Source organism: Delphinus delphis, chromosome 16 (genome assembly GCF_949987515.2).
Source record: "Delphinus delphis chromosome 16, mDelDel1.2, whole genome shotgun sequence".
NCBI classification, from domain to species: Eukaryota; Metazoa; Chordata; class Mammalia; order Artiodactyla; family Delphinidae; genus Delphinus; species Delphinus delphis.
In genome coordinates this window covers 63,656,517-63,680,476 of record NC_082698.1, presented here as the reverse complement: position 1 = coordinate 63,680,476, position 23,960 = coordinate 63,656,517, and the positions used below count along the sequence as shown (strand labels likewise).

Here is a 23,960-nt window from a genome sequence, read left to right as displayed (position 1 = left end):
CAAATGTTTTAACTACCGGCAGAGGCAGGGAAGCCCTGATTTGTAGCATTTGCCAGTTTCCTCCCACCACGGCTGATTTCAAGCTACTAAAGAAAAGTCATTAAACTGGGAACTGGGATGAGGTGTATACGACCTGCCCTCCAGAGCCATCGAGAGCTGGCTCCAGCACACAGTGCCCCAAGTTGTTGTTGCCAAAATTGCTTTCAAAAGTATTTGATACAGCAGCCCAAGTTGTTCTGTTGTGTTTGTCATTAAGCCTTGACATTTTATCTCAACCATTTAAAATCCCTAAGAAATGGACTTGAGGACACGGGGAGGGGGAAAGGTAAGCTGGGATGAAGTGAGAGAGTGGCATGGACATATATACGCTACCAAACGTAAAATAGATAGCTAGTGGGAAGCAGCCGCATAGCACAGGGAGATCAGCTTGGTGCTTTGTGACCACCTAGAGGGGTGGGATAGGGAGGGTGGGAGGGAGGGAGACGCAAGACGGAAGAGATATGGGGATATATGTATATGTATAGCTGATTCACTTTGTTATAAAGCAGAAACTAACACACCACTGTAAAGCAATTATACTCCAATAAAGATGTTAATTAAAAAAAAATCCCTAAGAAATTCTTTTGTATTCCAGAAACCACATCAAGAAACATCCTTATAATTCTGAAACTCTAATTTTCTTACAAATCTTGAAATTGATATTTGTAGTTCAGAAACTGAAAAATATAATAGCCACCATTTATTGATCACTTATCTGATTTAGGTGATTTATCTATCAATTTTCACAACAACATGAAGAGATATTACTTACTCCTATCTTACTTATGAAGAAATCAGGGTCAGAAAAATCTAGAAACCTCCCCAAACCACACATGTAATCAGTGGCAGAGCCACGATTAGGACCTAAGTCTATCTGTCTGCAGAGGGCATATTCTTGAGCAGCATGCTTGAGCTAAGTTGTGGCAAAAGAGAAGATATTTTCAGGGAACCCAGGAGAGTTGATAATCTACAGAAAGAAAACTGGGTACAAACCTGTTTCAGAAATCCTCATAGCAACAAGAAATGAGCAGCTGAGCTTATAGCAATTTATGATAGGCTGTTATTTTGAATTAGAGAGGTTGCTCAGGGTTTTGTAATTAACCTTTCCTTCCTTTATTCTTTCATTGCACTTTGTACCTTCATTATTAAATAGTATGTTCCATATGTTACCTGTAAATAACCACTGGGTATTTGTATTACATATACGTATAGTAAGATTTTTGAGCCCTGAATAGCTCACACTATCCCAGGCATATTTGTATCTCCTACAGTACCTAGCAAAGTAAACATACAGAAGATTCAATAAAAGTTTGTTGAATACTGGAATTGACACCTTGCCCTTATGTCATGAATAAGCAAATTGAAACAGCTGTTTTAAATCCCTTCTGAAACAAGACAGTTTAATAAAATTTGGGGGAAAAAACCCTGTCAAACAAAAGAAGACATTATTCTCAAATGAATTCTTCCAGAATCTTAGATAATCAAAATTATTCGATGCTGTATCTCATATATCATTATGTTTAAAGTTTGTGACCCTCTACGATCCGATATACTGCATTAAATGATAAGGGCTAACATGCTGTTTAAAGTCTTACTTAAAATTAAAAGCTGGTTCTTAGCTTTCATTCAATGGGAGCTAAAGGAAAATAAGAATCAATCAATACCAAACGACTTCCTGGCCCCTTTTTTTCATCCTTATCTTTCTAAGATTACTTAGTTTTCATATACTACTTTTTCTACTTGCATAACCACAATAAAACATTTCTGCAATACCATCAAATTAGAAGTTACTCAGACTACAATACAAACATGTCCTAAAAACCACATGGCATTTTCTTTACGCTACAGTAATCACAGAATGGGACCTGCCAAACATGAGATCCATTAAAAATTTAAAGGTTTTATATTTTCATGCCATTGGGAAAGTTAACACCAGCAGAAACAACGTTATTGTATATATTTTTCTAAGGATAATCTAACAAAGATATTTCTGCTTCTCTTGATTGCTGAATCTTTCATCTATGATGGAATGAAAAGATTTAATTAATTTTAATTATGTTACTTTATTCTCTCAGCTTAAATACTTACTTCTAAAAGGGAGGAAGAAAGTTACTGTGCCAAGTGGCTATACTTCTAAATTCTTAGTGTTCATAGTTGAACAGAGGACAAGAATTTTCATAGTTGAAAAAAGAGTATGTAGCATTTGACAGCAGTCATGAAAGTGGAGATAGGTCTCTACTTTGTGAAGTTACTTTTCCGTATACTGTGTATCAGAAATGTTAATGAAGGCAAGAGAAAAGATCTTAAACTCCAAGAATTTTTTAAAAAAATCACGACTATATTCAATATTCTGTGATAAACCATAATGGAAAAGAATATTTTAAAAAAAGAATGTCTCTATGTGTATAACTGAGTCACTGCTGTACAGCAGAGCTGGCACAACACTGTAAACAAACTATACTTCAATTAAAAACAAAATTTTTTTTAAATCGAAGTTTGGAGAACTTTCTGCCTCAACTTTATTGCTGCTGGTGTTGACTTTCCTGATGGTATGAAAACATAAAACCTTTCATTTTTAATAGATCTCATGTTCAGCAGATCACCTTCTATGTTCCAAAACATATTTTCAAAGAACATAAAACCACGGTGGGCTTGAAGCACTCTGGTCTCACTTGTGGCTGTTCCTATGGTTGTTTATTCAAGAATAGATTCTCCTAAACAGCAAAGTTTGACAGCCCTGACAACTTTATGCATATATGACTTTTAGACACTTTCGTTTTCCATTTTCTTTTTTTAAAAAATTAATTAACTGCTTTGTTAAGAGGAAGTAAATAGACTGTGGGACTTAAGGCAACTCATATAATGCTTCTGTGAGTCAGGTTCCTATAAATGGAGAAAGCGCTCCCAGCTTGATCTTTTTTTTTTCTTTAGGCACAAGAAAAGTCTAAGTAATGTTCATAATTACGGTGACCATATAATCCATCGTTCAAACCATGATATTTTTGAGAGTGAAAGAGCACAATTAATAATCATGCCAGGAAAACAGTCATAAAGCAGGACTGTCTAGAATGAATCGAGACATATGGTCACCTTCTCTATAAAGCTTTGTTGTCAGAAGAGGATGAGAAACGCCAAGACACATCCAGTTGCTTTGTTAAAGTTTGCTCTAAAATGAGGCACAGTGAAGAATATAGCACATTCTCAGGGAACTTAGCCCCCTTTAGTAACTCACATCAGTATGTAGCTCAGTGCCTTCTGTCCCGAAACACAGATACTATCTGCTCATCTCAGAACTTTGAGCACTTCCAACAAGAGGACCATTTTTCTATTTCTTCTTTCTAATTTATAACATTCTAAAATGGGGCTGCTGTGTTGCCCAACTCCAGGGTCACAACACAAAGAACACAACGTGAATGACGCCTCTTGGAGTTGTGCATCATGGTGGCCTTTCCCTTCTTCCTGGCAATCAAACAGATTTAGAAAGAAGGAGAGACAGGGACTTCCTTGGCAGTCCAGTGGTTAAGACTCGCCCTTCCAATGCAGGGGGCACGGGTTTGATCCCTGGCCAGGGAACTAGATCCCACGTGCCCGAATCTGATCGGCTGGTTTCTGGCAACACTGGTTGTGTGTTCTTAATCGGCATCAAACAGTCAACAGCCTGTCTATACAGGCTGAGGCGATGGTGACGGATTTCTCTTCTCTCTCCCCACTCTTGTTTTGCGTGCAGAGATTCCAGCCAGCTACAACAGCTTCACAACCAAGTCTTACTGGAACAACAGCAGTTGCAAAACCCATCTCCTTTATCTCCTAAGGAGTTTCCTTTCAACATGAGTGTTTCAACCTCCACTGCTGCCCCAGCGGTGACAATGTCCGGCAAGCAGGTGAAGGCCCCTTCATCACAGACATTCAGCTTGGCCCGGCCAAAGCACTTCTTCCCCTCCACAAGCACGACCGCAGCCACCGTGTCCCCTTCCAGCTCTCCAGTGTTCACCCTGATCAGCACTCCTCAAGCCATGCAGAGGACAGTGAGCAAAGAAAGCCTCTTAGTTCCTCAGCCCTCGGCGCAAACCAAATCTCTGGGAGGGGTTTCGGTCCAAAACGAGCCACCTCCTCCAGGTCCGACAGAGCCAGCACAACTGCCACTCACATTTTCCATCGCCAGCGGAAACCAGTTTCAGCCCCACTGCGTGTCCCCAACTCCTGTCTCTCCCACCAGCCGGATTCAGAACCCAGTGGCTTTCCTCAGCTCCGTCCTGCCTTCTCTCCCTGCCATCCCACCCACCAATGCCATGGGGCTGCCTAGAAGCGCACCATCCGTGTAAGTGTCATTGAGGTTTCTTGATGTAAAAGATGTCATTTAAGAATGGACCCATATAAGAGTAGCTTGGTCTGGGACAGGACTTTCATTTAGTGAATTCCTACATAACCCAATCTCTTTGACACAAAATGGATATTGAACACCTTAGGACAAAAGGACATGATTACTTTAAATAACGTTTTTATAATTTAAATACCGAAAACACCTCGACACACAGATTTTCTGGGCAGTGCTCAAGGTTTGCTCGCAAGATGCACTCCGTAAGTGCCTGATGGCTCCTGGCTCTGGTTGCCATGCCAACCACTCTGGTTTCTAGGCCTCTGTACCCTGGCCAGTGCTTTTCATGAGTGATTTAGGTGTGAATTTATTTTACAGGCCATCCCAGGGACTAATGAAGAAACATATAAAGTCTTCCCAACCAGTGAATGATGATTACATTCGTGAAACTAAGAATGCAGTGATTCTAGACTTGGGGAAAAAAATGAATTTCAGTGATGTCAGATCAAACCAGCAGGTAAGATTGTTGGGTTCAGACGGTTTACTGGAATTTCTTTGTAAGGAATGTAAGTTTGCTTAATTCAGTCCTTGGATGCTCAGGTCACCTGACCTTGGTGAAGCTGACACTGCAGTTTTGGAAGGCAAAGCACAGACTGTCCATGGTTCACGTAGGAAACTCGTCCACATGGATCCACAGTTCTTGATTTAGCCCGGTAGTTAATTCAGTTTACTTGTCTACGTGCGTTTACCTAGAATAGTGTATGTTAAGGAGAGAGACTAGATAGTCTGTTTTCCATTCCAACAATCCTCAGCTCAGTATTGGCAAACACTGTCACATCTTTGAGACATTTCAATATCTGAGCCTTGAGATGACCTAGACTTTAAGGAACTCTGGGGTTCCAAGCCATCCTTTATCTGGCTGCTTCAATCTAATGTGCTTGGGGGTTTGCTCACCAGTTCCTCTCAATCTTTACATTAGGTTGAAGCACGTGAAATAGCCATTAGCCAATATCCTGTGTTTCAACCTGTACAACTCCCTGCTTTCTAGGAAGTGTTTACACGGAAGGAGAAAAAGGAAAGTCATCTGTAAGCATCACATAAAAGAAAGACTAAGTATTTTATTGGAGCCATTTATTTTTGCTTTTTGTAAGGTGGTTATTTTTTAAATGCAGATTTACATTTTAATAATCTAGCTCTTGGTTTATTTCCCCAGGTGGGAACTGATAAAATCTATTTTAAGTATAACATAAAATTTCAGTGAAAACTATATACCAAATATTGTGGAATTTGTGACATAAGTGACCCCTGGAAACAAGGCTCCAGACTCCCCTGACCATATGCTGTTTTCCTTCATGTTTCTATCTCTTACTTCCAGTGGAGCCATTGATATACAGTATTTTACTATTGTGTTATATGTTGGACAATTTTTACTGAGTGGATTCTCTTGAAAGTCATGCTTAAAATGCTTAAAATAATAATGCTTAAAATAGCTTAAAATGCTTTTTAAAATTGACTTTAAATTATTGACTTGAAGCAGGATATTTAAGCTTGCCATAATTGAGTACACTTTTCATGTATTATCTCGTCAAATTACATATATTTCTGGGAGGCAAACACCAACGTAACTATTCTTCTCTTCCATCTTCTAGACAGAGAAACTGAAGCACAGTTGTCAAACTGTCAGTGGTAGAATGAGAACCAGAGCCCTGGTCTCCAGGACACTTTCACATTTTCCCTGAAACTCTGCAGCCTTTTTGCAGTTTTACGACAAATACCCCCAAGCCCCATAAACGTTGCTCTGTCTAGCACAGATTTGTTTTCCTCTAATACTGTCATCACAGTTGTGCTTGTTAATCCTTCTAAGTGTCACTGAAATCAGAGCTGTGTTCAGCCTATGTCTTTAACAACTCAGACAGGGAGCAATTAGAACCCTGTAAAAATGATACCAGGTCAGCATACAGGCTGTTTGGTTTTACTTTTATGGTTACTCTGTAGGTAGATCCATGTTAATCCATTGCCCCCACTCAGAGGAAAGTAAGGTTTTTCTCTTAATTACCTGAAATGTGAGTACATATAAACATGAACTTCCATGAGTGGAGTGCCATAAACCCAGCAGAACTCTTTATTAAACCTCCATCATGAATTATCTTCAGGGCTCACAGCAGGAACTTGGAGTCCCAAAAAGCATCTCAATCCTCTCCATATTTCAGTGAAAACTATATACCAAATATCTGTGACACATCCGTGTTCTTCTGAGTGTTATTATGGTATATTAATTACAGAATTGATCTTACACAGCATTCTAGGCCAGGGATCATGAAAGCCAAGCTGCATAAATGCAATTCAGGAAACTAAGGAGCTGTCTGAGATGGAATGCTTGCATTAGGTTGGTAGATGTTGATTCTGAGAAAGTTTTGAGAAATAAATGATGACCATATTATAATATTGCTTTGTCCATTGCTGCCTTGGGAAATGACAGTGAAAAAGTCATGAAGTACTGTCTAAATGTATCGTGGCCCATTGAGGAAGTTAAGAAGAAGAAAATTTGCTGAGAAAAAGTGGAGAACAATCATAAAGAAACATGGGTATTGACAGCCACCTCCACCTGCATTTTGGGGACACAGGGGTCAAAGTGATCTGTTTTCTTACTCCCATATTAGCCTGCACATACGAGGGGGAAGCAAATGATTCCTTCTGAAGAGTATGCATTTGTTCTGTTTTATCTTGCTTTGACCACTTTTAGGTCCAGAAAGCTGGACTCTCTTGCCCTATGTTATTCCTAAGCAGATGAAGAATAGTAAACGTTCTAAAGCATTTACATGTCACGTTGAGCATGAACGTAAACCAAAGGTCCTTGAACAATTAATATTATTGACTATAAAAAATGTCCTCCCCAGAACTCCAGCTTCTAAATTAACGCTTTAGAAATAGGGTTTCTTTGATGTATCTGCCACCTTGTATTTCTCTGCTGTAATACTTCAGCATTTATCCTCAAACTCATTTTATGTAACATCTTCAATTAGCAACTAGCATTTGCTGGTTGACTCTTAGGACTTTGTGTGATACAAAGGTGTCATCCTTTCAGATGTTCATATTTATTAAACTGTTTAGCTTTCTAAATCGATAAAGATTTACAGATTTTAGGCTGCATCATTTCTTATTTTGAAGGGTATCATTCACCACCAGTGGGTCTTCACTGGACATCACTTGGTTTAGCTTAGCAAGGTGAGTCTGAGAGGTCAGAGGAACCCAGGATCACACAAAATGTGATGGAACCTTCACAACCAACGATTTTAATGCATACATGACTTAGTATGACGTTCTGCTCCCAGTAAATAGTTGGTGACTGTTAATGTCTAAAGCGCACACACACACACATTTAATGTCTTATTTCAACTTTCCTCCTTGACCTCATTTCTCTGGAAACTTTCCCATCTCTTTATTCTGCTCCTCCCCCCCATTTTTTAAATGAAGGCTTCATTAAAACTGCCTGTGGTTCCCAGATACTACCCTATATGACAGAGGGGGGAAAAGATAAGTACCTAATTCTTGCTCTGCCTTTTTTTCCTCTAATCTCCTTCTTCTCTAAACTGCTTAGTCATTTCTTCTATTTAAATCTTACCTCTTTCATCTCTGACCATGAATTCTTTATGAAAATTCTCTCTTGAGGGCAAACAGTCTTGCGATCTGTTCCTTTTCTAATAAGAATTCAACGTAGTCATTGCCCTTATGTCGCTCACTGTGGGCACTGTAGGACCCTGGGTGCTGGAATAGTGAAGTGTCCCCATGTCACCTGCTGTGGGCCCACCCAGGATGCACCAGTCACAAGCTCCCTGGGAGCGGGATTGGCAGGGGGTGGGAGGGGGTCTTGTTCATTGCTGTACCCCTGCTGTATCTGGCCCAGAGTAGGGGCTCAGGGAATATCTGCTGAATTAACTCACAACTTTGGGATTTACATTAATTTCAGATAGTATAACCAAACTTTTGACCAAGGGGAAAGTTTTGGATTTGTTGCATCTGTATGGAAAATATCTCACTTAACTATAGAGATTCTGATTATACCTAATTATAGACACTATCTACTATGATAACAATCTATTTTAATCAACTGACTAAAAAGATGAAAGCCTTTTGAAAAAACCAGACTGAAATTAAGCAAAACTCTGGTGTTAACTGAACATTTAAGTATAAAATAAATCTGTGAACCATTTAGTAATTATTTATTCTTAAAGGCAAAATCTGGATTTAAAGTATTTTTATGCAACCTCCTTGAAGGTAGAGTGTGTGTTTTATAGAATGCCGTGTCCCCAGTGCCTACTATAGTATTCTAAGAATTTGGCAGCAGGGACAAGGGGGTAAGCCATGAAGCCTGGTTATTTCTATTGAAGGAAGCATGTAGTATTGGATAAATCATAAAAGAAGACATCCTCTGTGTAGGTTAACCTCCAAGTTAATCTAGGATTCTCTTATCTGCTGTCCATACTGTGGCTCACCCAGGAACAAAAGGAGAATACTTTCTCTAACACATAAAACTTCTTTTAGTGAACAGTGTACCCAGAGTTGGTTGGGAACCCTTTGGGTAGGCTCTTCCAGCTGGTTTGATCCTACCTGATTATTTGCCCCTGAAGCCCAGACTCAGACCCAGAGTAGAGGAAGCCAGCAGCACGCTCAGGGCAGTGAGTGCCAGATCATGGTCCACGTTTTGGAAATCTGGAACCTTGGCAATGCCGTATCTGATTGGGTTGTGTCATTACACTGTGGTTCTTAGCAGGAGGAAGGCACTCTCTACCACTCTGACAATTTGAAGAAAACTTCTGCAGATGTGTCCCAGAAACCAAATGCCTCAAGTTGTCAAACTATCAGCCTTAAGAGGATTATCTTTAAAGAAAAAAAAAAAGGAATTATATTTTCAAGTGGCATACTCTTCTGATGTAATTTTTTTAGCTTTTCATTTTCTTTCGTAGAGCAACTGAAATTCTACGCAATTCATTTTCACTTAAGGTCTTTAACATAAGCCTGGAAAGGATGGGCCATATGTCTTTGACTTGCTTGCCACACAGACCAGATTTACACAGAAAAATATTCTCTCCTTTGAGCACAGACATCACCTACAAGCAGCTGACGCAGAAACTCCTCCTTTTACTCACAAAGGGGACAAGGCAAGGGAAAATGGAGAACACAGCCCAAATCCAGTTCTGGAAATTCAAAGTGTACAGCTGCTGACAGTAGATCAGTAGTACAACCTTTGTGCAGAACAGTGCAGAAAGCACATTCAAATTTAACTTAAACACACTGCTTGTTTGCAAATGTCCTTACAAAATCTGAATCCCATCAGTCACAACTTGGCATGACAACCCTGATTTATGTATAAGAGGATTAGTTATCCTTGGAATAACCAACTCTTAGTTGCAAAGCACTACCAAAAAAAAAAAAAAAAAGAATTCCTGCTCTGGGGATGGTGTGCATCTTTGTAAACATCTCAGTTGTAAAGATTCACTGCTTTAGAAACAGGTCACATACCCCTTGCCACACAGTTACACGGGTTTCCTTGTTCCTGAGGTTCAACTTCCCAAATATTTTACGAAATCTTTCATGGAAACTCCTTGACCTACAGTACTCTTATTTTGTTGTGCATCTGTAACTTATACATTATACCACATAACTGGTACCTTCAACAACTGTATCTTAAAAGCAATTTTATTTTTTTCTCCCTTTATCCCTTTAAATTTATCTAGTGGGGCTAATCCTTCCCCTGGCAATCTCAAATGTGAGGTAATCTCAAAACCATTTTGACCAATTTTAGTTCATATAAGGTTCTACATTTACTTTGTTGCAAAATACAACCTTGATCGAGTAACACAAAATGACCAGTCCTTGTGGTAACCAACACCCCAATCCTTATTCAAAAATAAGATCCCACACACAAACGCCCCCATCCACACCTCACACCGCACACCCCAGGGACCTCTACAAATGGGAAATCTAAAGCCAGGAAGGAAGTATGGCCAGCTTCTCTCTTTTTCACTCCCTCCTCCCCTGCTTCACTAACTGCTGTTCCCAACTCCTTCCTTTCCCAGCCACAGAGGGACAAAAGCTGACTCCACACTGGCTCTGTCTCATATGTGGCCCATATGTGTATGACAGGAACCATCACAAGTCCTCTGACCTGACACAGTGCAGGAGTGTGGGCCACTGAAAGCAACCTTCAGCTTGCCCACCAACAAAAACCCTCCTTGCTCCTCACTCTACATGTCTTAGGCAGGAGTCAGATACCAATCCACTGGAGGAACACAATAAACACTACAAATGGGTCTATTTAATCTTTCTCAACAAACTGGAGGTGAAAGGCAGGTACTCTGGGGGTAGAGGTGGAGGTGGAGGTGGGACACTCACAGACATTAATAGCTCTTTCCAAAGTCTTCTCACTGGATTTTCTCCCTCCTGACTCTTTCGTATCTCTGATGAAGGTGAAGAATATCAATCATCTAACCTGTCCTTAAGCACCTGCTTTGAAATTTCTGGAGGATACTTTGTCTCCCAACTCACTTGTTTTTTGATATCTAACTCATCTTGGTGCCTCAGCAGAATACAACTGTATCCTCAGTACATAGTTACAAATGGTATATTTTAGATAACTCATTGAGTGTTCTGTTTTCATCACCTCCCAACCTGTAGTACTGGTAGAATAGTAAATATGTAACCAATATATGTACATTTATAGAAAAACAAAACCTGCATATTTTCATCATATTGCTTCCATAGTTCCTTTGGTTAAATCAATTCAAACATTTATAAATTCCATAAAATCAGGTCCCAACTTGGTAAAATCAAGTTCCTAAAAATAGCTGTTTGGAATACATGGAGACAATGTGGTATTTGTATTCTCAGGCAAGTGCTCAAAAGCCTTAGGTATCACCCATTTGTTCCTCAAGTATAGATATAATCATAACTTACCACAATGTACAGTAACACTTGTTTGGAAAAATTAGATCATACTTTCAATATAGAATTTCAGGAATTCATTTCCCCCCCCCCCATAATAACTCTGACAATGTAATTAGCCAGGAACTTACCAGCCCTCACCCATCATGCAGTAGGAGAAGCTGCAGAGAAGGTTCTTTAGCTTGGAGCAAGGACTCCACTAAAATAGTGGCTAGAGGTGGTATGCAATGGATTGGGAATTTGGGGACTTAAATGAAACAAGATGAGAAGCCATAAGAAGCTAAGACCCCTTGCCACCCTCACAAAAAGCCTGGGTTATCCTGAACTCCAGGATCTGTGTGTGAGGTTTGCAAACTATATGAATTATGCTTTTGACTATTATTTTTAAAATAATACAGCTATTTAGCACCTACCTCACATAGTAAGAGAATAAAATGACTCATTGGTTTTACTCCTAAACATCCAAAAAATAAACAAATTTGCTAAAAGGAAAAATAATACCCATTTAGGAGCATGAATGCAATTCAACAAGGAAAAAATATATATTCCTTATGGGATTTTAAATTGTCAAGACTAGGAAACATTTCAAATTTGTGGGATTAGTTAATGTATTTATGGAAAATATACTCGCTGTATAGTATTAGGTTGAATAATTTGAAATTGCTGACATTTTTACCTCTTTTAACCCTCAAAAATGGCAATTTCATGTAGTTCAAACTAATAAGTAGATAGTTGGAAGTTTTAAGTATTAACTTTAAAAAAAACAACCCAAAATGTAGAAAATAGTCTTAATACTTTTAAACCAAATTGGGTTTCAAATTAGAAGTGAACAATCTTTTACTTTAATTAGTTTGTTTAGCTGATTAAAAATTAATACGCTTCACTGGAGATTAATCATTTTTCTACCCTGAAAGAGCTGTAGATGTATTTTGTTCACCCAGTCTGAGATGAGGCTGAGAGGGAAGATTTAAAATTGGTTCTAAGAAATTAAAACCAAGAAACATTTGGTGTCCGTGTTTCCTAAGTTCCAATTCTGCACAAATTCAGGCGATGATATGTATAAGACAATAGCTAGAGGACATGAATGATGTGATTTAATAACTTGAGAACATATCTCATGAGTCCTGAACTCAATTACTCTGCCTATGACTAGGGGGCAAATCAGCCATGTGCTCCCAAATTCCACTTTAGGGGCATCCTAGAACCATCTCCATGGGGCCTACCTAAATCATAAAATTATGGTTAACTAGAGTCACAAGTTTAACCAAAGGGCTCACCCTCACCCCAAGCACATGGCTCCAGATTCCTCAAAGATACAGTAGTGTTGGAACAAGTGATGGCTCCCATGTCATTCATGTATCCTTTCATTCTTCAGATACTCATGGAGCACCTGCCATGTAGCAGGCACTCACTATTCCATATATGGTTGATATAGTGGGATGCAAGACAGACAAGAGCTCTGTTTTTCTGATGCTAACATTCTAAGGCTTAGATATATTCAATCATTCAATCAATATACAAACAAGAAAAACACTAGATAGCAGTCCATGCTCTGTAGAGAATTAGAATTGGGAGTTACTTTAGATGAAGTGGGCTGGGAAAGTTGCTTTAGGGAGGTGACATTTAAGCTTGATAGAATAGGGCAGGATAGGGAATCAGAGGAATCCAGGATAAGTTCTAGATTTAGGTTAACTCGGTGCAATCAAAGTGTGGTCTTAGACCTGTGCCAGTCTGCAAGCTGTCATCTCTCCACCTTGAGATAAGTATGGAAGTTGAAAGTAACCATTAAGAAATTTCTAGAGCATTTGACAGAGAAATTTTGTCTATTGAATATAATAATTCTACATGCTTTTTCTATTTCATTTTTCTAGTAATTCATTTTTATTTTATTTTTCTAGTAATTCATTTTTATTTTATTTTACAAGAGTACAGGTTGAAAAAATCTATTTTTTTTTTTTTGAAAAAATCTATTTTTAAAATCTGGTTTTCACCATAGGTAATGTGAGAAACACCAGCTTAACCACTTAATCAAATGGATGAAGAGTGGTGCCAGTTCCAAACATGGGGAAGAGCAGGGTAGGAGTATCTTCCCTGGGGGACAGAAATCAAGTGCATGTTGTGTGGACCATGCTAAGCTGGTCCACGGGTGCACCCATGAGGCACCCAAGCCATGACAGAGAGTATACTGGTGGGTATATGACTCTCATGATGTAGAGTAGATCACTGGGCATATGAGTTCTGGGGAGAGACCAGGCTGAGACACATGGATTTGGAGTCATCAGCATACAGAAGGTATCTGAAGCTGTGAGACTGGATGAGATCACCTAGAGCAGAGGAGGAAGAGCTAGTAAAGGCGACTGATAAGGACCAGCTAGGGGAAGAGAAGGAAAACCAGTAGGGTGTCATGGAAACCAACAGAAAAAAAATGTTTCAAAAAGGATAAAGTAGCCATCTGTGTCTAATGCTATTGAAAGGTCAGGTAAGGTAAGAACAGATAAGTGACAAGTTATCTGTGGATCTGGCAAATGTAAAGACCCCGACAGCAGCAATCTCAGTGGAACTGTAGGAACACAAGCCTAATTGGAGTATGTTAGTGAGAGAACAGGCGACAAGGAAATGAGGCTATAACAATAGAAAATTCTTTCAAATAGCTTCGTCGTGAGGGCAGCAGAGACACAGTGTAGGCAGACATGGGGTCAAGGGAGATTTATTCAAGACAAGTTTTCCTCAAGTATGCAGACGGGAATGTCTAGTAGAGACAGGAAGCTGGTGATGCAGGCATGTATCAGAATGCAGTTCAGAATAATTTTGCCAAAATACCACAAAGGCAGCTCTACATATTGAAATGGACACTATTAGTAGCTACAAAAATTATACTCCATCTTCATTCCATTCCCTACAATATTCTACCGGGGCTCCATGCTGAAGGTGAGGAATCAGGGTTCACTAGGACAGTTTGGGATTGTAGTAGAAACACAAATCTCCTTCAGTGCTCCATGATGAGGAACTGGAAATGGAACATGCCTGGTTTACTGAGGTTCCACAATGTAAATCTAACATTCGAATCTTAAAAAGTTTCGTCCTCACATTGTATTGATGAACACATTCTTCCTCACCCACAGAAACTGAAATTAAAACATGTTTGCCATTTTGACAGGAGTACAAAATTTCAAGCTTTGAGCAGAGGCTGATGAATGAAATAGAGTTTCGCTTGGAACGCACCCCTGTTGATGAATCAGATGATGAAATCCAACATGATGAGATCCCCACGGGCAAGTGTATTGCTCCCATCTTTGACAAAAGACTCAAGCACTTCCGGGTCACCGAAGGCTCTCCAGTGACATTCACCTGCAAAATTGTTGGGATACCCGTCCCAAAGGTAGGGGAAGATGACCAGCCAGTTGGCCAACCAACAGTGCAAAACTATAGACAGTGCCTTCAAGAAAGTCTTACCAGACTCTAGTGCAGTATCTACAGAGGGAATGAAAATCAATACCAGAAAATTAACAAAGCCCAGGTAATCTGACTAAAAAGATACAATCAGGAATAGAATCATTAAATAGCCAGGCAAAAACAAAATCAGATAACTTATGGGTAAGTTAAAATTTTTATAGAAGTTGAAAATAAATTTCTTAGTCATGATCCTCTATTTTGGGCTATTGATTCTCTCAACCATCAAACTCACCAAACTGATACTTTTCTTTCTATTTAACATCTGCTGAATATCTACAGCCTGCCTGTTGTACAAAGTGAGGTATATTTGTATTATTACTGTTAGGTTGGTAAATGCCGAAAATGTCACATCGTTATCACTGGCTGCTGAAAAATCTTATGAGTCACCAGACTTTTTGGCAGTCAGCTGAGAGAAGGATTTACACCCAGTATGTCTACAGCAGGGAATCTATCCACTCTACTTTCACAAACATTAACATGGCGTTAGTATGTATGATTAGGTAACCAGGAAAGGTAGAGAAGGGCAGCTTCAACCAGTACTTTAACTCCCCTGTCTTTGAAAGATCTCCATGATACATGCAGAACTTAACTTGAAAACTATGTATAGTTAAATTTTAGTCAGAGGAGAAATTTAGCAATTTAGCAATTGAATCCTGGCCTCATTCCATTTGGTATAATAAACCATACTATCCTTTCAAGTAAGGTCAGCTATTCTAGGCCCTGAGATCTCGGGGCCTTCAGGAGACTTGAGTTTGTAAAAGGATAATAGGAAAAGTTCCAGGCTCCCGGTTTTAATTATTTTGCCTCTGAAGACATGTCTGGTCCTTAGGGTGGCTTTTTAAGTAATTATAAATATAATAAAAATAATCAAAAGCTTTATCTCAATCCTAAATTATACCTAATTTCTTACTTAAATATTGTATATGTACAAGTGGAGGAGCATATTATACTGTCATTTGTAATATGTTTAAAAATTGTTTTCTAAGTGTTGTATAAGGGATGGGTTACTAGCTGTAGAGATGGCAATCGATCCTTGCCTTATCCTACTCCTTGTACCATTATCCTCTAAAGACGTACAGAACAGGGACTCCCCTTGTGGTCCAGTGGTTAAGACTCCACGCTCCCAATGCAGTGGGCACAGGGTCCATCCCTGATCAGGGAACTACGATTGTGCATGCTGCATGGTGCAGCCAAAAAAAAAAAAAAGATGTACAGAACAGTGTGTATTCTCCTTGATTATTTTTCATTTCAGGTTTACTGGTTCAAAGATGGGAAGCAGATTTCAAAAAGAAATGAGCACTTCAAAATGAGGCGAGAAGGAGACGGGACATGTTCTCTGTACATTGACTCCACCACCGGCGATGACGACGGCAATTACACCATCATGGCGGCCAACCCCCAGGTAGAGACGCAGGGTTCCACGCTGTACTGCACTCTGAGGAAGGAGCGGTTCATGTCATTGTGAAAAAACCTTGAGAAGTGCAAGTTACTAAGGATTTCTGAGGAGAATGAATAAGGAGCATAGAGACTGTGTAACTAGAGCACAGTATCACAACAGCTTACAAGACCACTTAGCCACTGATGGGTCACGCCACCCTTCAGCCTTTGTCAAAGGACATTAGTAGTATCTATTCACTAGGTATATGCCCCAGACCTATTGGAGTAAATCTTGTTTTGATCAACTCATTGACTCTTGAAGAGTCAACAAATTATTCTATCAGAGAATGATTTGCGAGCTTCCCTGGTGGCGCAGTGGTTGAGGGTCTGCCTGCCGATGGCAGGGGATGCGGATTTGTGCCCCGGTCCGGGAAGATCCCACATGCCGCGGCGAGGCTGGGCCCGTGAGCCATGGCCGCTGAGCCTGCGCGTCCGGAGCCTGTGCTCCGCAATGGGAGAGGCCACAGAGGCCCGCGTACCGAAAAAAAAAAAAGATTTTCTAGTTTTTGTTCTTTAGAGAATAAGCAAATTACTTGTGAATATCCCTCACTCATAAAAAAAATTTTTTTTGGTAAAAGTTGGAAAGCCATAATCTTTCACTTTCCTTTTCTGAAGAGACCAAGACTTAAAATTCCCCTTAAAGATATGGCAGAATAAATATCTTCAACTACTACTAGAATAGGGGGTACAGAACTATAATTTCCACTCACCCACTCCTCCTATTAAAATGTTAGTTTTGAAGATAACCTCTATTGAGGAAAGTATAAAAATACTTGACCATGATCTCTGCATGTGCCCACAAATAATGCTAAATGCACAAGGTTTCACATTTTTTTACATTTATGTCTGTTCATCTCTCGGCTTAAAAATGAAAGTCACAATATTCTTAAAAATCGTTTCCCCTGGAATATTAACAGTGATTTAAGGAGTTATATTGTTTTCATCACCCCTCCAAAAAAAAATAAAAAACTCATAATAGTTAGCCAAAAAGTTCATAATGTTCTGGTCCATAAGAATGTATATGTACTGAAAACATGTAGAATTGTTTTTATTTATTTTAATCTCCTTCATATTCTGTTTCTCAGGGGAGAATCAGCTGTTCTGGCCACTTGATGGTACAAGGTTTGCCCATTCGAAGTCGACTAACAGCTGCTGGTCAGCCTCACAGGTAAAGACAGTAAGAATCTCCCTTCTCTAGCCCCTCCCAAGCAGCCACCCACCACAATGAGCACTGAAGTATCTGGTCTACAAATTGTCACCTAAAGTGTAGTCCTCCACCTGCAGCACCAGCATCACTTGGGAGCTTGTTGCAAATGCAGAATCCCAAGCCCCACCTAGACATACTGATCAGAATCTACATTTTAATAAGATCCCCAGGTAATTCATAAGTGCATTAAATTTGAGAAGCATTGGTCCACGGCACACTTTTAATGGTTCAAAAATTGCAACCATCAGTAGCACCTGTGCACATAATATATAAATTAGACTCTCTGAATTAAATTACCTTGTCTTTAAAAACCAGAAACCGTTAATGAGTATATGTATACTGATAAAAGATTTCTGTTGTTGTTATTGTCTCCAAGATAACAGTTGTCTCCAACACAGCAACTGACTTTCCTCCTCTCCGATTTTACTAATCACTAAGAAGAAAGAGCCTGGCTTTCTCTCGAGTCTTACGGTGCCACAAAGTCTTAGCAAAGCATTTCATAGTTGCTGACTTACCAAAGGGATGAAAATAGTGACCCATGTTTCAGATACAGTATTTTACCACCGTTGCAACTCTACCTTCTTGTTCAGTTGTTTTTTTTTTTCCTTCTTCAAGAACAGCTGTTACTGTGGTCAGTCTTAACCAGTTTAAGTTCATGATCATCTTTAATGGTCTGACATAATTTATTAGCCAGGTTAAATTTTATTACTCAGAGACACAGGGATTGCAGCTGCCTTGTTCTGGGTGATAAACAGGACTTCTCTTTTGGCTCTTATTTGAGGTTCAGATTGAATACTGATTTCTTTATTCTGAAACTTCTGAACAACTGGTCAAACCCAAGGCAAGGGGAGCTGAGTCACTTAACCCAGAATGACTTCAGAGAGAAAGAAGCTAAAGCCTGTTTATTTAATTACAGATCTCACAAGATAACCCTACAGTGGGTGAGATAGCTAGTACTTTGCTTTTTACATCAGCTCCACACTATTATTTATTATCCCTTCATGGTCCAGCCACCCCCACCCCCCAAAAAAATCTTTCTCCAGGACCGAGAGCCATGCCTAAATGTCTATACTGTCATAAGTTTTGAAGTGGTTTCTATGCGTAATGCCTGAACATGCTTGCTGTTTTAGAGTAAGGTCCCGAGCGCAAGAAAGAGACAAAGAGCCCCTACAGGAACGATTTTTCCGACCACATTTCCTGCAGGCTCCTGGGGATATGGTAGCTCACGAGGGGCGCCTCTGTCGCCTGGACTGTAAGGTAGACTCTAGTACACCATTCTTGGTTCCAAATCTGTTCATATTTTGTATTTGTTTGTTTGTATGCACCTGTTTTTGTTTGTATTTGTTTTATGGTGGTTGTTTTTTCGGGGAAAGGGGACTGAGGAAGAGAGAGAGAGAGAGAGAGAGAGAGAGCGAGCGAGCACTTTTTCCCCCACAACGTTCTTTTGGAGCATTTAATACCAGACAAAAGTAGTTCATAAAATCTTTAAGTGTTTATATCTTAATAAAAGTTACACTGATACTGTACCAAGTTAACTCTATGCTTGTAAAGACAACCAAAGAGGTGATGTAATTCAGACACTTTCCATATGGTACCTGGAAAGTCTTTATTACTATAAAGGCATAAGGATGATTTCTGCAACCTTGAAGTGAATTGCTGTGAGGTACAGCCTTTGAAAACACTAGAGTCATGAAAAGATGGCTCCAAGGCAGTTTATGAAAACAGAAGCTGGTTTCTCATACAACTCAACATCCATCACCTTCAGCTAGTCTACATTCTAACTCTTCCACCAGAAACTAGGTTCAGTTGAACAGTATGAATATTTCTCAGTATGAACAGTAACTTAAGTCACCCCTTCTGTCCATAGAATGCTATGGAGATTCAGACACGAATTAGTAAAGGCTTAAGGTTACGCGTTTATAGAATCCACTTCTCTAGGTGGTTCTTGCTCTCTCATTAGTTACCTAAATAATATTTGGGATTAACGTCTTCCACCCTAAAGCCTAAAAGAAACCCATGACTGGGTCCCACCCCCAAAGATTCTGATTTAATATAGTAAGTGGGCATCAGGATGGTCAAATACTCCTCATGTGATTATGACACACAGCCGGCTTTGAGAACACTGGTTTAATGTCTGTGCCTTTCTTGGCCACCTGTTGCTTATTAGGTGTGTAAGCAATATCTCTGAAACTGATCCCACAGGCCTATTTCATCTATCTATTTAGCTTTTTAATTCTTACTCACTCTAATCTAGAATATAACCATGACCCGAATTGGGGTCCAAATACTATACGGTTTAAATGCATGAGGCCACCCATCTAGACCCCTCTTGTCCCTATGCTCCTGAGGAGAGGTTTCTCGGCACTGACACTCCGTTGCTATCGATGTGGTGCCAGACAAGGATGAAGAATTCAGCCACCAAATAAATCTGTCTGTCATCGATCTGTCATTTGCCTCGTCTGTCCTGTTGCTTATTAGGTGAGTGGCTTGCCGCCTCCGGAGCTGACGTGGCTGCTCAACGGCCAGCCTGTGCTCCCCGACACCTCCCACAAGATGCTGGTCAGGGAGACTGGAGTCCACTCTTTGCTCATTGACCCGCTCACTCAACGTGACGCAGGGACCTACACCTGTGTTGCTACCAACAAAACCGGGCAGAATTCCTTTAGTCTGGACCTCACCGTAGTAGGTAAGGTTTGCTGCTGGGACCCCTAAACGTAACTCCCTCCAAGGTGATTACGGAAACATGCAGAGCCTCTGATGTAACCCCTTAGTCCTTTGTCCCATGGAGTCTCATCTTAGTTTCTCCTTCACTGTAATAAGGGCCGTGTTTCCTACGTTGCTTTCGAAAACGTATCAGTAAGCTAAAAACGTAATATGGTACTTTGTGTATATCATGCTTGCAATAAATGGTGGTCATTGTAATTACCAATTGACTATCACTAAATTCAGGTCACTTGCCCTATAGCCCATCACTCCTGGAACACTCCAGGGTCTCCCCCCACCCCAAGCTTCCATGCCTTTGCATCCGTGGTCCCTCTACGTGGAATGCCCTTCTTTGCCTAGCAACCTCCTACTCATTCTCTAAGACTTAATTCAAACGTCACCACAAAGGCACAGTGGATCCACCAGGTTACATCCTCCTCTGTTTCCACAGCACTTAGTAAAGGAGAGTCTCTTACAGCACTCATGGCTTCGGTGTAACTATTTCCCCTTTTGCCTCCCTGAAGACACCATGAGCCTCTGAGGTCAGAGATTCTGACATTCTTCTGTGTATCTCTGACGTCTGACTCAGTGCCTGGAATGTGGAAGGCACTTGACTCTGTAACTACACAACCAAACCCTGACCTTATAAGATGATGTGAACAAAACACTGTCATGTCCACAGATAAGGACAACAAGTCACTGTCACCTGGGAGGTGCCAGCCCCTCGGGGCAGTAGTCCAGCCAGAATTAGATTTCAGAATGTATGAAATCTTGTGCTGGGCTTTCTCCTGCTGTCTCCCTCGTATGGCCCCTGAAGGAAATCAGGGTAGCTTCAGAATGCTAATCCTCTCTCTAAGCTAGTAGCTGTCTCCTCAGTATATTTTTTTCTTTTTCTCATCCTTAATTCCATCTCACCAACAGAGTAGGAAAAGCTCATTCTGCGAGGACACGGTGATGGGCTTTTACTCTTTTCCCACTGTTTTGCTATTGACTAGGGAACCCTGAGATACGAGGTAGCTTTGCCTTAATTGGTTCTGTGGGGGGAAAAAAGCCTCCTTAGGAAGCATAATTTATGTGTGTGGTTTTTTTTAAATAGTATACTTCTTTCAACTTTTCTGTAGCTATAAAATTTTTTCAAGATAAAAAGTTGAGGTAAAATTAATATACCTTCTACAAAATAAACTCCTCTAAAAAAGAAAAAAGAGATATATTTGGTACATATAATATACTGTTTCTCAAAATTTACTGCTGAGCAATAAAAGAAACTCCCTCAATTCCACACCTACCATATGCATCCCATGTGTGTGACCCAAATCCTTAAGTGTAGTCCCTCATAAGACAGGCAGAGACAGTTCCCTCATTTCTTTTTTATCAAGCTTCATTTCTGGAGCTTTTATCAAGGCAGTGATCTTCACTAAGCGGCTTGAGAAATGTTCTAAAGAAGAGGTAAAGGTGGGTGGGTGCTCACTCTGCTAGATTCCAGAACTGTAATTTGTTTGAGGCATGGACCCCAAGGCACTTACTCTTCAAACTAGCACTGCCCTTCTCTCATTCAGCCAAAGAAGTGAAGAAAGCACCTGTAATCCTGGAGAAACTGCAGAACAGCGGCGTTCCCGAAGGCCACCCAGTGAGACTGGAGTGCCGGGTGATAGGCATGCCTCCACCTGTGTTCTACTGGAAGAAAGACAACGAGACCATCCCCTTCACCAGAGAGAGAATCAGGTACAGGCTCCACCCTCGGTCAAGTTCACTGAGGCTTGTCAGGCCGCCCAAATAACTCTGTAGCCTTTTGAATCTGGTTTCTTTCACTTAGCATCATGTATTTGTTTCACACGTTACTGTGCTTATCAAGAATTTATTCCTCTCTGTTGCTGAGGGGTAGCGCAGTGTACAGATGTCCCACAGTTTTAAAACCTTAATTTTCAAGCTTAAAAAGGTATGAGGAATTTATAAAGATAGTGCCTATTTTTTGTCATGTGTCTTCAGTCGCATTAGCACACAGAAAACCTTTTGACAGTAAAAAGCTAAAATAAAATAAAGCAAAATAAAATATTAAAGTAATACTCCTTCTCCATCCATCACGACAGGGCTGTTTTTTAAGTAACTTTAAGGATCCAGTTTCTTAAAGTGGGTGCTTTCCTTAATTTCCCCTAAGCATCCTTCATTCTTTGCCATTTTGGTTTTATGCTACAAAGGCAGCTTATGTACAGAAATTTCTACTGAGAATTATTTCTTCACAGTAAACTGAATTTGTCCTAGAAAATATTCGGTTTTACAGAATCTGGGCATCTAAAAAAGTCTATGTACATATAAGTCAGGGTTTTTCTCTGGTAAAATATAAGCAAGAACAGAGAATATTCTTGAGTTAACACTTCAGTGTAAACTAATGAAACGTGTCAAACACAGCCTGAAATTCTGATGTAATTATCTAGGGTTGCAATATGCAGTCAAGGTTAGTTAAGAACCACTGACATAGAGAAAACAGAAGGAAAGAACATGCTGATTTGCTCCTGAACTGTATTAAGCTAAATGCTGCACATGCCCATGGATATATTAAGAAATACCCCCTCCACCCTAAAGACTGCATACAAAAACTATTAGAACTGATAAACAAATTCAGCAAGGTAGCAGGATACAAGATTAACATACAGAAATCTGTTGCATTTCTTTACACTAACAATGAAATATCAGAAAGAGAAAGTAAAGAAAAACAATCCATTTTAAAATTGTATCAAAAAAAAATAAAGTACTTAGGAATAAACCTGACCAAGGAAGTGAAAGACTTACACGCTAAGAACTATAAACGTTGATAAAGGAAACTGAAGATGCTACAAAGAAACGGAAAGATGTCCCATGCTCTTGGATATCCCAGCGTGGTATTGGCACAGAAACAGCCATATGGATCAATGGAACAGAATACAGAGCCCATAAATAAACCTACACACCTAGAGCCAATTAATCTTCGACAAAGGAGGCAAGAATATACAATGGAGAAAAGACAGTCTCTTTAGCAAGTGGTGTTGGGAAAGCTGGACAGCCGCATGTAAATCAATGAAGTTAGAACACTCGCTCACACCATACACAAAAATAAACTCAAAATGGATTAAAGACTTAAATATAAGACATGACACCATAAAATTCCTAGAAGAGAACATAGGCAAAACATTCACTGATATAAATCATACCAATGTTTTCTTAGGTCAGTCTCCCAAGGCAACACTGTAGAAATAAAAGCAAAAATAAACAAATGTGACCTAATGAAACTTATAAGCTTTTGCAGAGCACAGGAAACCATAAACAAAATGAAATGAAAACATACGGAACGAGAGTAGATATTTGCAAACAATGTGACCAACAAGGGCTTAATTTCCAAAATATACACACAGCTCATACAGCTCAATGTCAAAAAACAAACAACCCAATCAAAAACTGGGCAGAAGACCTAAATAAACATTTCTCCAAAGAACACAGCCAGATGCCAACAGGCACATGAAAAGATGCTCAACACTGCTAATTATTAAAGAAATTCAAATCAAAACTACAACGAGGTATCACCTCACACCAGTCAGAATGGCCATCATCAAAAAGTCTAAAAATAATAAATGATGGAGAGGGTGTAGAGAAAAGGGAACCCTCCTACACTGTTGGTGAGAATATAAATTGGTGCAGCCACTATGTAGAACAGTATGGAGGTTCCTTTAAAAACTAAAAATAGAGCTACCATATGATCCAGCAATCCCACTCCTGGGCATATATCCAGAAAAGACAAAAACTCTAATTCAAAAAGATACATGCACCCCAATGTCCACAGCGGCACTATTTACAATAGCCAAAACATGGAAGCAATTTGAGTGTCCATCAACA

General features: G+C 39.8%; 2 protein-coding genes across 2 annotated transcripts in view; one reads left to right on the top strand and one right to left on the bottom strand.

The window, feature by feature from the left end:
- Positions 1-23,960, bottom strand: part of HERC4 (HECT and RLD domain containing E3 ubiquitin protein ligase 4) — a 270,043-nt gene that overhangs the window by 205,671 nt on the left and 40,412 nt on the right. The gene's annotated exons all lie outside the window — the stretch shown is intronic.
- The window catches only part of MYPN (myopalladin), a 69,576-nt gene that overhangs the window by 37,579 nt on the left and 8,037 nt on the right, over positions 1-23,960 (top strand). Inside the window, exons 10-17 of the mRNA XM_060034924.2 lie at positions 3,767-4,357; positions 4,733-4,871; positions 14,454-14,675; positions 16,002-16,151; positions 17,272-17,354; positions 18,524-18,650; positions 19,872-20,079; positions 21,653-21,818. Of these exons, the coding sequence (XP_059890907.1) occupies positions 3,767-4,357; positions 4,733-4,871; positions 14,454-14,675; positions 16,002-16,151; positions 17,272-17,354; positions 18,524-18,650; positions 19,872-20,079; positions 21,653-21,818 (1,686 nt within the window). The remainder of the gene's footprint in view (positions 1-3,766; positions 4,358-4,732; positions 4,872-14,453; positions 14,676-16,001; positions 16,152-17,271; positions 17,355-18,523; positions 18,651-19,871; positions 20,080-21,652; positions 21,819-23,960) is intronic.